Raw genomic sequence first — 12483 nt, 5'->3', positions numbered from 1 at the left:
GCAATTTCGTGCGATGGTACAGATGTGGCGGAGTATTGATACGTCAGGCGCAGTATGGTACCATATACAGCTAAAAGGTACGAATACGGTACGCGTAGTACAATTATTCAGGAAGGCATTGAGCGGACTACCGTCGCCGATGCCATCATCATCGTACTCTTCGGTTCCACGAGCCTCGAAAATGCACCGCAACTTGAACTAAGCCACCATGTAGCAACCTCGTTTATTTGAAATTAAACAACTATATAACCACGACCACCAACCGTGTCTCTCTATCGCATTCGTCCTACCCAATCCTGCGCTCGACTCTTCTTGAAGTCGAACCTAGCAAGCTGCATTGCGTCGTCATCCGCTTTTGCCGCATGCTGCCGTCGGACTCTCCATATCCCTCCGCCCCAGATGGCCCTCCAAGGCCTTCGAATTGATGGTATCCGACTGCGGGACTCAAAAGATCGTGAAGTGACCTTCAGAGGTATCAACGTTGCTGGGGACTGCAAATTCCCTCGCGTTCCGGACCAGCCCTCCCATGATCCCAATGACTTCTTCGAGGGTGCTGAGAGTGTCTCATTCGTTGGCCGACCGTTCACTGAGGAGGAGGCACACATCCACTTTGCCAGGCTGAAGAGGTGGGGTTATAATGTTGTTCGATATATTTTCACTTGGGAGGCTTTAGAACATGCTGGTCCTGGCAAATATGACGAGCCGTTCATCGAGCATACGATTAAGATCTTGAGAATTGCAAAATCCTACGGCCTCTATATTTTTATGGATCCACATCAGGATGTTTGGTCAAGGTTCAGTGGAGGCTCCGGAGCTCCTCTTTGGACGTTATATGCTTGTGGTCTGAACCCTAGAACCTTTACTGCCAACCAGGCCGCTGTCGTTCACAACACCTGGCCGGACCCGGCAGAGTACCCAAAGATGCTATGGCCGACAAATTATACGCGGTTGGCGTGTGAGACGACATTCACTCTTTTCTATGCTGGACGTGATCTGGCGCCAAATGCTATAATCGATGGTAAGAATATTCAAGATTACCTGACGGATCATTTTATCGCTGCATGTGCACATCTCGCGCAACGGATCCACGATGCCGGTGGGCTGGAAGATGAGTGCATTATTGGGTGGGAAACCATGAATGAGCCACATCGAGGATTGGTTGGCTGGGAGGACTTAGACGCCCTTCCAGACGAGCTGAAGATGAGAAAGGGTACATGTCCTACACCCTGGCAGGCCATCCTTACGGGTGCTGGTCGAGCTGTGGAGGTCGATGTATACTCTTTCAATACCTTTGGACCATATAAAAGTGGGAGAGAATTGATCGATCCGGAAGGTGTTCAGGCTTGGTTGTCAGAGGATCACGACGACACCAAATACGGATGGAAAAGAGATCCTGGTTGGAAGCTCGGCGAGTGTCTTTGGGCGCAAAATGGCGTATGGGACCCGAGTCAAGACCTATTGTTGAAGAAGGATTACTTCGCTTCCATACCGAAATCGGGGGAGAAACTGGACTACGAGAAGTTCACCAACCTCTACTATATGCACCATTTCCGAAAGTATAGAGACGCGATTCGGGCAATCCACAAGAATTGTATTATTTTGGTCCAGTCGGCTGTCCTGGAAATCCCCCCATCCATCAAAGGTACACTTGATGATGATCAGCGGCTTATCTTTGCGACGCACTACTACGATGGGGTCACCTTAATTCAAAAGCATTGGAACAAATTTTACAACGTCGATATCTTCGGCCTTCTGCGGCATCGCTACTCGAATCCAGTGTTCGCCGTGCGGCTTGGGGAGACAGCTATTCGAAATTGCCTCCGTGATCAACTCAGGGCAATCAGAGACGAAGGCATGCAATATCTGGGCGATCATCCCACCCTGTTCACAGAGATTGGAATTCCATATGACATGGACGACAAATATGCGTATAAGACGGGGGATTATTCAAGCCAAACTTCATCTTGTGATGCCAATCACTTTGCGGTGGAAGGATCAGGTGCTCAGGGGTTCACATGGTGGACGTATGTTGGCCAGGTAATGGTTTACACCTCCGAAGTTGATGATCAAAGACTAACCACTGCAGAACAACCACCAATGGGGCGATAAGTGGAATGGTGAAGACCTCTCGATCGTATCTGTCGACGATCAATTACTGCCAAGTGGCTCGAGTACTCTCCCATCGGCGAATCCTTCCACACTTTCACTTCCTCAGAACCGTCTGTCTTCCTCAGACACAACCTTGAATGATCCAACAGTGACACCTGCAAACCTCAAAATGGCCCTAAAGCGACCCTCGATCACACAAGAACGTTCAACTGCACCCTCTGACCTAGCCTCGAATCCAGGTGCCCTTCGCTCAGCCGAAGCCTATGTGCGACCCTCACCCATCGCCACAGTGGGTGATGTCGTCAGCTATGGCTTTGATCTACGCAGCGTGACTTTCAAGTTCAGCCTCGTGGCCTCGAAGCCAACAACAGAAGAAGTCCCCACCGAGATCTTCCTGCCAGAATTCCACTTCCCGTCAGGTAAGACGGATGTAACGGTCACTGGCGGTCGATGGAGGATCGATGTTCTGGATGTTGACGGCGAGGGCATGCAGGTCATGAAGTGGTGGCATGGGGCCGGTGAGCAGAGCATTACAGTCAAGGGAGTGGTGAGGAAAGCCGGCTCGCTCGAGGTGGACGATGATGCTGAAGCTGGGTATTTCGAGACCATGACTAAAACGGTTCAGAATTGCTCGGTTATGTGACGTTAGCATGATTCATAAGATGCCTTTGTGCGGTGATTTGGCGCATGGGTGTTCTGTCACTGCTAGTGAAAAGAAGGGTGGGGGAAACGTGATATTGTGAGTCTGAATATAGCAAATCTTGAGCGTCGTTGATCCAATGTCCTTTTTTTTTTTTGGATGCGATATATTTTGAATGGGTTATAGTTCCTACTGCGCAGTGGCGGGGACTTCAGCATGCGAGGTGTAGGAGGACTCGGCATGTTCACCGGTACCAATCTCACCACCTTGACCATTCGGATTCGGATAATCATCATCAACAACTTCGCCGTGATCTCGATCCTCCTCCTCAACACCACCATCATCTTCTTCCTCTTCTCCTTCGTCGTCTATACCATCATCGCCCTCCTTCTTCTCTTCCCTCAACCTACCACCCTTCCGCTTAGGAATGACCTTCAGGAACGCCTCCCCCCAGTTCCCGCACTCCAGGTAGCGAATCATGATCTCGACGACATGGTTCGTTGTCAGCACCTTCCGAGACTGCATCTCCAGGTACTCGCCGATAGGCAGCTTCGCCGTTTGGACGCCCCGATCGCACGCGGTCCGGTAGCAGATCCCTTTGTGTCGGTTCTTGTCTACTAGCCCGCCCACGATGTACGTCGAATAGGGGCGTAGAGTGGACAGTGTGTTTGGAGAGTCGGAGGTTAGGTAGATGATTTCGCCGTCGTCTGGACACGCCTGGGAGGCGAACGATACCTCGGACTGAGGAGGTGGTACTGGCTGATGTTGTGCGGAATCGACGCTGACTGCAGCGGTGGTGGAGGGTCTGTTGAAAGAGGGCGCCGTGTCGTGTTGAGTATTGGAGGGTGGAGATGCTCCGTTGGTAGAGGATTGAGGTTGTTTAATGTCGATCTGCTCCATCTCCTGTGGTCTAGGATCATTACTCGGTGCCACGGCTGGTTGAAAGATACCCAACAACTTCCCACCGTTCGACCCTCTCATGACTTCATTGGCCTTCTGTGCCGCCTGCACGAAATCTCCAGTCTCGAAAGTTATGCCTTTCCAGTTGAGATAGTGCTTTCTGAGCACAGTGTCAAATCTCTCCCTAAGGAGACCTCCCCACGAGCTGAGGAACAGGTGTGTCTGGAAGGGGGCGTGCCAGTTGTCCGAGTACGAGCGCGTGAGCTGAGAGCCTAAGGATATACGCTCCTTCTCCGTCATGAGATCGTCGAAGCCGCAGTCTATCATTATCGTAACAGGGAGAACGACTGGTCGCGGCCGTGGCCGGTGATGGTTGGTTGGTGGGGTCTTCGAAGCGCTGGTCTGCTGCTGCTGCTGAGCTTCGGCTTCTTCCCTCGCTTCTCTCTTTCTTTGTCTTTTCTCCTGTGTCTTCTGCTTCCGCTTGGCCTTGCGGTAGTCCCGGCCTGCTTCCCACTCTTGCTGTTTGCGTAGTTTCTTCAACTGGCTTTTTGACATGGGCTGTGCATGTTCACCATTCTGTGGTGGCGCCGTTTTGGCTTCTATCTGCGATCCTGGTGGGTTTTGGACGTCTAAATCACCCTCTGGCCCGGCGCCGGTTCCATCTACATCATTAGCAGTATGCTCGTATGGCTTACTGTTCTCGGACTCTGAAGCGACATTTTCGCATGGCTGCCGCAGGAGAGGTGTGGTGGCTTCGTCCTCAGGCACTTCGTTTTCCGGTTTCTCGAGCCTCCTGAGCTTATTAGGCCGCTCTTCGGTAGCCATGACGCTCACAGATTCAGCTAGATTCTCCACTGTAACTCGAATTGGTGAAAATGAAACCAGTTGTGTTACCACTACCACTGGAAGAAAATCGCCTCGGCTGACTTCCTCTATCTGGTTGAATTTTGGTGGGGAACGCCGACTAATAGTCCGGAGCCCACGTGAGACGCGATTCAAGCCAGCGCGTTACCCCTTTAGACCCTGACTCGCCAATGTGCTCAAGCCACCCATCTGCTCATTTTATCCCTTCAGCATTATCACCATTGTGCATCCCATGCCCAACGGTGTCTCTATCTTGATACAGTGAATCAGACATTCTAGCCTTCAAGCAGCAGGGCAACACTGCTTTGCGAGCATCAAATCCAGCCCGAGGATTTATCGCTGTGTATCCGAGTAGCATAGGTAAGACAGTACACTCGTGACCTGTGACTTGTGAAAGATCTAGTCCCCGTGTGTCGCGGATCCCTGTGCTTCCGCAGCGCCACCCAGCTGCAGGGGGGCGTACAAGAGGAATGCTTGCTGCTTCTTGTGGCCGTTAAGAGTTGACTACATCTGCCTGGACCTGGTGGTGGTTTGTGTGCCCACGGCATCCGGGTGTCTGCCAATAATGGCTTTCATCACATTAATCGCTGATCAAATCGCTGGGCCTCGTCAACGCCGCATGTGTCAGTCCAGCCTCAAGCTGCACTTCTTTTCTCGTATCAGTATCAAGGGATGACAGCCCTTGGCTTGGGAACCTCCCCTGCCAGACTTTGACACCGGTTGTGGAAAGCAGCAAAGGAGGGGATACGAGGTAGCCTGGTCAGGGGACAATAGATATTAAGTATTAAGGACCATGCTGCAGCCTACGAAATTCTAAGTGAGCAGAAAATCTGATCTCGCTATGGCTGAGTCTGAACCTTTTCTTCACGCAAAGTCAGAGGACTACGATGACGAAGAGCAACGTGGAATTCCGCTCGAAGATCAGTACCATGATGATTCTCGTCATCCATCCATCCACGACGCTGACTCACAGGGCTACATCCCGCGTGCCTCCTCGAGATCCTGGCGCGTCATCTCTGTCCGCGTCCTAAGCGGAGTAAACTGGGAAGCCGTCACCCGGCGGCCTACCACCCACGACCTCAAGCAGACTCTCATAGAAGCCCTCCCTCGGCTCTTCAGGCCAAGTTCACTCTGCTTGACGTCCCCACCGGGTCCAACAGCATACCTTGACGCTCTCCGTGGCTACGCGGCCTGGAATGTGTTTCTCGCTCATGGTTATAAAGACTTTCACTTCTGGTATAAGCACCAGCCGTTCCTCTCAGCGCTTATGGCCGGCGAAGCCATGGTGGCGTTGTTCTTCGTCATCTCCGGTTATGTGTTAAGCTACCGCCTGCTCATCTATACACGCAATTGTTCAGGTGACAAGCTACTGTCCGGCCTCGCTAGTAGCACTTTCCGTCGTGGTATGCGCCTGTATGGCTCGACTACCGTGGCGCTTTTCGCGGCGTTGATCTTGGTCCGCTTGCGCCTGTACAATGGTGGAAACTGGCCCTTGTACTTGGAATCCTTATGGCTGCAACTGTACGACTGGATTTATACGCTTGTGTTTTTCTTAAACCCCTTCGCCACCCAAGTCCACGGCTACTACACCATGGACGGCTTGCAGAACAAATACCTCGGCCCCATGTGGACCATCCCCGTCGAGCTCCGCGGCAGTATGATTCTCTTCATTTACATTGCGGCGACGTGCAAGCTCCGTGTCTACACGCGCCTAGCGTTGACGTGCATGCTTGTGGTCGCTTCCCATATATGGGCCGCGCTTTACGTCGCGGACTTCTTGATGGGGATGATAGTCGCTGAAATCGGCCTGCTGCGCTATCCTGAGCGTCTGGTGACGGCTCCCTCACTGCCCGAGCATACGATCAGCCCGCAGAGGCAGAGTCTGGCCTCAAAGTGCTTTTGGACACTAGTATTCGCCGTCGGGTTTTTCCTTCTTGGGGAACCTGACGGTGACACCAATGCCCTAGGCATATTCGGCGATTGGCCTTGGGCGTTCTTGCGATCGTGGATTCCGAGCTATTTAGGCGGCGAAGATAGGCTTTATTGGTACCTAGGCATCGGGTCTTTTCTGCTCGTGCTTGGCCTGGAGATGTACCCGGCATTGCAGGCGCCCCTGCGATGCGGCTGGAGTCAGTATGTCGGCGACCTCAGCTTTGGTATATACGCGCTACACGTTCCGCTTTTGGTCGCGATCATCGGCCACTGGTACGACGTCGACGTGCGGCAGGCGCTCGGATGGGATAATGGTTGGGGTATTCTCCCCGGGGCGATGATCATGCATGTTGTGGTGTTTTCTTGTGCAGATTATTTCAACAGGGTTGACAGACGCGTTGTGAGATTGGGAAGGTGGGTGCAAGAGAAACTTTTTGTGCGTTGGGATAAGTTCTAGGCAGTCCTGGATGGAGCGAGGTTGACTATACCCTACGAGTCAATGACTCGCTAAAATATACCTAGTTGGCTCCTTCAGTGGCAGATCGACCGTCTTCAGGAGATGGAATTCACATTCGGAAGGATTCACGCGTGTGTAAATCTTCATGGTGACGAAGGTGGGAATGATTCCGTTCTAGATGCCTCTCAGCGTTGCTATCGATGATGGTGACCGCTTGACCAGCAAGCCGGTTCTTGGTGGTCTGGTCAAGTATAAAGATCCAGTGCAGGCTCGTGGGATGGCACGCTTGCGTTCGCCTTGCCCTTACCCCTCTATCTGGAGCAACTTCAACGGGGATTTTATTATCTACTTCGGGGGTCATTTCGAGTCCATGAGGCTCTCACATTTTAGATGCTGAAGTTGACGCCGGTCAGGACGATTTTCGACAGAAACGGCTTGCTCGCTTCTGATGTTCTGCTGATTTCTCCTGATCGAAGGCATAGCTCGGGAATTCGTCTTCGACCACAGGCGATTGTAAGTTGTGTCAACATCGTCAACTTTTGTGGTATCGCCAGAAACTCGAGTGGACCTCACCTGCGAATGCGTGTTTGTTATGCAAGCAGGCCGCAGAGAGACAACGAAAATCCATCCAGCTGCTAGAGAGAAAGATCTGGCGGACAGGATGATACTCCATGAGGCGTTGTCCCGTAACTTATGGCCTGTGAAAGCCTCCAGATGAACTGGAAGATCTATGCAATTAGCCGCCTCGTACGGAGTCCTCGGTCTTTTATTGCAAAATTCGTGGTGCCACTTCTATCATTTGTGAGCCTCGTAGGATACGTCGCAGATTCATGCAATTTTCCCAAACTGCCTTTTAATCTCATATTGTCGTTGTCATGTCTTGTGATCTGGAAGAGGAAGGGTTTCAGGAATTAGGATCACTCACACTTGCAACGTCTTTCCCAGAAGGGGTTTATTGACCTGAATCTGCAAGGGTGGAGACGCCTGGCTTCGAGGGGCTGGACCACGCGGCCAGGTATCGATTATGGTTCTCACCAGAACGAAGAAGGACGCGGAATACTTACTTAAGCCCCCATTTGGTGGCGCAGATGGCTCTCTGGCATAGGTTCAAGAACCGAGCAATTGGGGGGACTAGGACGGCCGGAATCCAGATTGCCAACAAGACGGATTCGCCAAACATTTGCCTGTTCCTGGTCTCTGATATTGAGTAGTGCGTGTTAGCGCATGCAGCCCTGGTCTCGTTTGCGCACCCCGGGTCGAGGTCCAATCTAATGCGCTGCTGGGCATGTCTCGTGCAGATCCGGCATCATCGAGGTCTTCGTCGCAGTCACAAAGGGCCAGGCTCTCTGATCCATGCTGGTATGTTAGGGCGTTTAAGACCAGAGACCACTAATGTTGAAACGAATGATTACACCTTGCCTCCTCCAAATGTGGGTCGACGGCCATCATTTGCTGTGAGCAATCCACTGATAGACTGGACAGAGCCGAGGAGCTTAAGTGTAGTGAATGATCGACGCTATCATATTCTCACTCCTGAGTATCAATGAGCTGCTCGGCTGCAGAACGAAGTAACGTGAAAGGTCACTTACACCACACCACATCAATTCTAGCCATATCGACCTTGGCAACGCATTCATGACCTCTCCTGGTGGTGTACAGTTGATGGATACTCCTTATGTAAAAGCCGCTGTATATTCGCGACAGCAGTAGGGAGGGCTAGCCAAGAGCGCCGTAAATGAAATGCCAAACTTCCTCGATGTTGCTGTCCTGGAATGGAGCCAGCTGACAGGGACCAGGTTGTGGATTCAATGACTGATGAACTGACTTCCTCGAGACGAGATCCCGCATTCTCGTATCGGACGGGCCCGCTTCCTCCGCGTTTCTAGCGCCAAGCTGACTAGGGTCTTGATCAGAGCTCGTCAGGGGGATACCAACCTACCACGGTCCTCATCCTCTTCAACTTTTCTCATTCTCGATTATCCTAGCTGTGTCCTGTAACATAAGGCGCTGCGCGGGGAAACGTCCATTGATATCTCAGTACAAGCCACAAAAGCGATGGTGAGTTCGAGTATGAGCCGGACAACCTCCTAGCAACAAAATGTCGCACCCTGGAAAAAGCCTTTGCTCTTGATTCATCCCTCCCCTACCAGAGAACGGCGTGGATTTTGCTCCTAGCTTCATGATCCTGCTGAGCTCGTTCCGGGGAAGTTCGGCCTCTTTTAGCTTGAGCCGGGGAACAAATATAAAACGCCTCCATGGTCACGAATGGACGAGTCCACACGTGATCGACGAAGGATCCAGCGATCTACCAGTAGGAGACTAATAAGTAAAGTTTGTCCAAAAGGGAAGAGTTCTGATGCCAATTCAACTTTGTGCTTGGATATATGAGAGTGCCACTTCACAGCAATGTGTCTCTCAAGGATCTTTTTCTGCATCGCTAGTCTGACTCTCAAAGGGCAATTCTGTTTCTATTGCCTTTGATACTCACTGCAGATGGCAGGATTTCTCATTCCCCCATGGTACAAAACGGTGGCACCAGGCCCCGAGGACATGTATATCGCCAGTATTGTCTGGGGTTTCACGCTTAGCTGTGGTGTCTTCAGTGCCAGCAAAGCTGTTCGCCAGAGCAGCGTTGGTTGGAAGCGATCCCGTCGACTCACTCCTTATGCCATCATGGTTTGGCTAGAATTGCTAGCATCATCAACCATGGGAATTCTGACGTGGTTATATCTTCATGGAAATCTGCAACCAAGGTAAGAGCAACATACCAAATAGTGGGGGAGGGGAAATATTGATTTAGACCGGGTTCCAGTTTTCAACTATTCTTCCTACTCGGTATGATAACCTCATCCCCTGGGTTGAGAATGCTCGTGGCTAATATGAGACCTCGAAGTATGCCTCTGGGTTGTCCAAGTAAGGTTTCATAATTCGGTACTCGTTTACTACCTTGCAGATCCTGACGAATATAACAACATAGATCCAAATGCTTATGCAGATCATCATCAACCGGATTTCTCTTTTGATAAGAGATCAACATCGGGTTCGGAATCTCAAGTGGATTGTCGCTGCCGTCTTGGGCGCGATCAACATTAGTGTCTTCTGCATCTGGATCCCAGCTCGCTTGCAGATCTCAGAGAAGATCATTTTCGTTAATGAGATCTGGGACCGGATCGAGAAAGTCATCTTCCTGCTCGTTGATTCCGGCCTCAGCCTCTACTTTATCTATTTGGTGCGGGCAAAATTGCTTGCCAATGGCTTGACGAAGTACATGGTACTCTTCAAGTTTACACTTGTAATGGTTGCGTTCTCGTTGTCCCTTGATGTGAGTGTCTCTACCCCCTAGAAACGATGTGCCTTGCTAACACGGTGTAGGTCGCTCTTATCGGAACCATGTCTCTACCGAATGGTTTTGTGTAAGTGATCCCCGCTGCCTTGTCGTCCAAGTGGCTACGTTCGTGGGGCAGAGTTAATTTGCAGCCTCGTTTTCTGATAATGGCATAGCTACGTTCAATTCCACCCCCTTGTCTACCTTCTGAAGCTTCATATCGAAATGAAGATAGCCGACCTTATTGCAAAAGTTGTCAGGGCAACTAGTTCTGATGCAAGGCCCTCTACAAGCGGTGGAACCGAGCTGCGGGCGAATCGAAGGACCATAACAATGCCAAGAGATCAAAACGGATCAAAGGGATACTCGGCCCATGTCACCGCCAACGCGCCAGACCGATATCATGGCCACGAGGACCTGGGAGACGATCAATCCCCTCATGAATTTGGAGGGATCAGAAAGACGATTTCCACAACGGTGGTGCAGAAGGTGTCGGACGAGGATGAGATCGGGAGCGAGTCGTCCTCTACACGCCATCTGAAAAAGTAACGCTATTCCCTCGTATATCATGAGTGGGAAGTAGTCTGATTTGAACTTCCGCATTACTTGTGAGCATCATTGACATCCCAAGCCCTTTCGGACGCTAGAAAAACCTCAAATCATACTAGCATTGTCAAATAGTAGTCTGTATATATAGTTTAGTGGTACTCGCGACAGAGGTTACCTAGCCTGTATTAGCAGCGATGCTCTTGTACGTAACGGTCGAAGGCACAACGCTCATAGACCCTTGAGAAGACGGCGAGCCTTGCCACCACGTGACCTGTATTGCAGCCTCGTTAGATGTAGCACTAGCCCGCTAGCCGAGGGCGATTACTGGCCTGCGCGATATTTAGCGCGTTAGGCGCTTGCGCACCCAATCGACAGCAATCGAATTGTGAGCTTCCCAATCCTCACCACCACAGGCGAACTGTTGCTTTGCAGGCCACCACCAACACCACTTCAAGGCACCACGGCAAGACGCAACAATGCCTCAAGATCTCCCGCCAGTTGGCGGCTACGAACCAGTTCAATATAGAGTGCGTCGCACCCAACCCCCCTGTAGACACTTCTGCCAGCTCACTCAGACGACCCCTCCCTTCTCATCCCCGTGCCTCTCTCTCTCCATAACATCATTAAATTAACACGGCAATCTCTCTGAAAACAGCGCAACATCCCCGTCCGCGGTCTACGGCCGGTATACTACATGCTCGCGTTCGGCGCCGTCATGGCATACGGTTGGCGCCAGACGTTCATCGGCCAGCGGGAGAAGCTCGAGCTGGGCCGCGAGAAGATCTGGGCCCGTCTGCACCTCATTCCGCTCCTGCAAGCCGAGGAAGATAGAGACCAGGTCCGCAGGCACTATGCCGATCTCGCCCGTGAACAGGAGCTGTTGGGAAGCCAGAGTACTCCGTATAATAGTGATAGGTACGTTCCCGGCATCTTTTCCCTTCCGAGAGATTTGTGTTGTTTGTGGTTTTGGAAAGAGGGAAACAGGAGGAGGAAGAGGAAGTCGTTGGGGTATACAAGAGACAGCCGAGGGCAATATCCACGGCCATTGAGAGCCTGAGCAGAGAAGGGCAATGCGTACATTCTTCTTTGAAGAACCACATAGCTAACCACCCGATTTCATTCCCAAACAGATTCGTCAGACCCACATACGCACCTACACCCCGGAGAAGCTCATGACGAATTAAAAAATACAATTAAAAAACAGAAAAAAGGAAATCCAGAAAGCCGGCATCCTCTCTCTCTCTCTCACACACACCTTGTTTTCCTGCAGCATTCAATGCAAGTCTAAAGTATTATCGTGGACGGGATTTTTGTTTCCTCGTTATCAAACCCAAGCGAAACCTACACGATGGAAGGTGAAAGTCGAGAAGATTATCCGTTCGACTCTTGACTCAGTCTACTGTACATATTCCAAAGGAGAGATTGAATGAATAATTCAGGCCGCCCCGTAGACAGAGAACTTTGTTCCGTAGTTAACTTGAAGCATGGAGCTTGGAACTTGGAACTTTTTTGGAGGCATCTAACGTACATCAAGCCTCATGGAAAGACCTAGGATTCTGTCCATCTCCATTTCTTGAGAACAAAATTTGCCGATAAGCACTCCAAGCAGGCAGTTTTCGTCTTCCGTCTACTCTTATTGTTTGGTATTGTTTTCTTCTTTTCTCACTTGTATGGCACACATATTGATATCACGTGGTTACAATAACA

At 51.0% G+C, this 12483-nt stretch overlaps 5 protein-coding genes across 5 annotated transcripts; 4 read left to right on the top strand and 1 right to left on the bottom strand.

The window, feature by feature from the left end:
* Positions 1 to 399: 399 nt before the first annotated feature.
* On the top strand, positions 400 to 2752 carry A1O9_00801 (uncharacterized protein; the record flags this gene model as incomplete). Its single annotated transcript, XM_013409964.1, has 2 exons — positions 400 to 2037; positions 2087 to 2752. 2 exons carry the CDS (start codon positions 400 to 402, stop codon positions 2750 to 2752), a joined length of 2304 nt encoding a protein of 767 aa, XP_013265418.1.
* A 186-nt stretch (positions 2753 to 2938) lies between these two features.
* A1O9_00800 (uncharacterized protein) lies at positions 2939 to 4474 on the bottom strand (the record flags this gene model as incomplete). The annotated part of the gene is made up of 1 exon (XM_013409963.1): positions 2939 to 4474. One exon carries the CDS (start codon positions 4472 to 4474, stop codon positions 2939 to 2941), a length of 1536 nt encoding a protein of 511 aa, XP_013265417.1.
* An 880-nt stretch (positions 4475 to 5354) lies between these two features.
* A1O9_00799 (uncharacterized protein) lies at positions 5355 to 6902 on the top strand (the record flags this gene model as incomplete). Its single annotated transcript, XM_013409962.1, has 1 exon — positions 5355 to 6902. The coding sequence occupies one exon, from the start codon at positions 5355 to 5357 to the stop codon at positions 6900 to 6902; it is 1548 nt and encodes a 515-aa protein (XP_013265416.1).
* A 2493-nt stretch (positions 6903 to 9395) lies between these two features.
* On the top strand, positions 9396 to 10776 carry A1O9_00798 (uncharacterized protein; the record flags this gene model as incomplete). Its single annotated transcript, XM_013409961.1, has 6 exons — positions 9396 to 9655; positions 9715 to 9737; positions 9796 to 9815; positions 9880 to 10224; positions 10275 to 10315; positions 10404 to 10776. The coding sequence occupies 6 exons, from the start codon at positions 9396 to 9398 to the stop codon at positions 10774 to 10776; spliced, it is 1062 nt and encodes a 353-aa protein (XP_013265415.1).
* Positions 10777 to 11428: 652 nt separating this feature from the next.
* A1O9_00797 (NADH dehydrogenase) lies at positions 11429 to 11737 on the top strand (the record flags this gene model as incomplete). The annotated part of the gene is made up of 1 exon (XM_013409960.1): positions 11429 to 11737. A coding segment is annotated over one exon (309 nt), but the record flags the coding sequence as incomplete, so codon positions are not given.
* Positions 11738 to 12483: the final 746 nt, after the last annotated feature.

The sequence above is a fragment of the Exophiala aquamarina genome (assembly GCF_000709125.1).
Source record: "Exophiala aquamarina CBS 119918 chromosome Unknown aczIA-supercont1.1, whole genome shotgun sequence".
In the NCBI taxonomy this organism is placed as follows: Eukaryota; Fungi; Ascomycota; class Eurotiomycetes; order Chaetothyriales; family Herpotrichiellaceae; genus Exophiala; species Exophiala aquamarina.
Note: the sequence above shows the minus strand (reverse complement) of the source record. Positions and strands in the feature narration are given on the sequence as shown.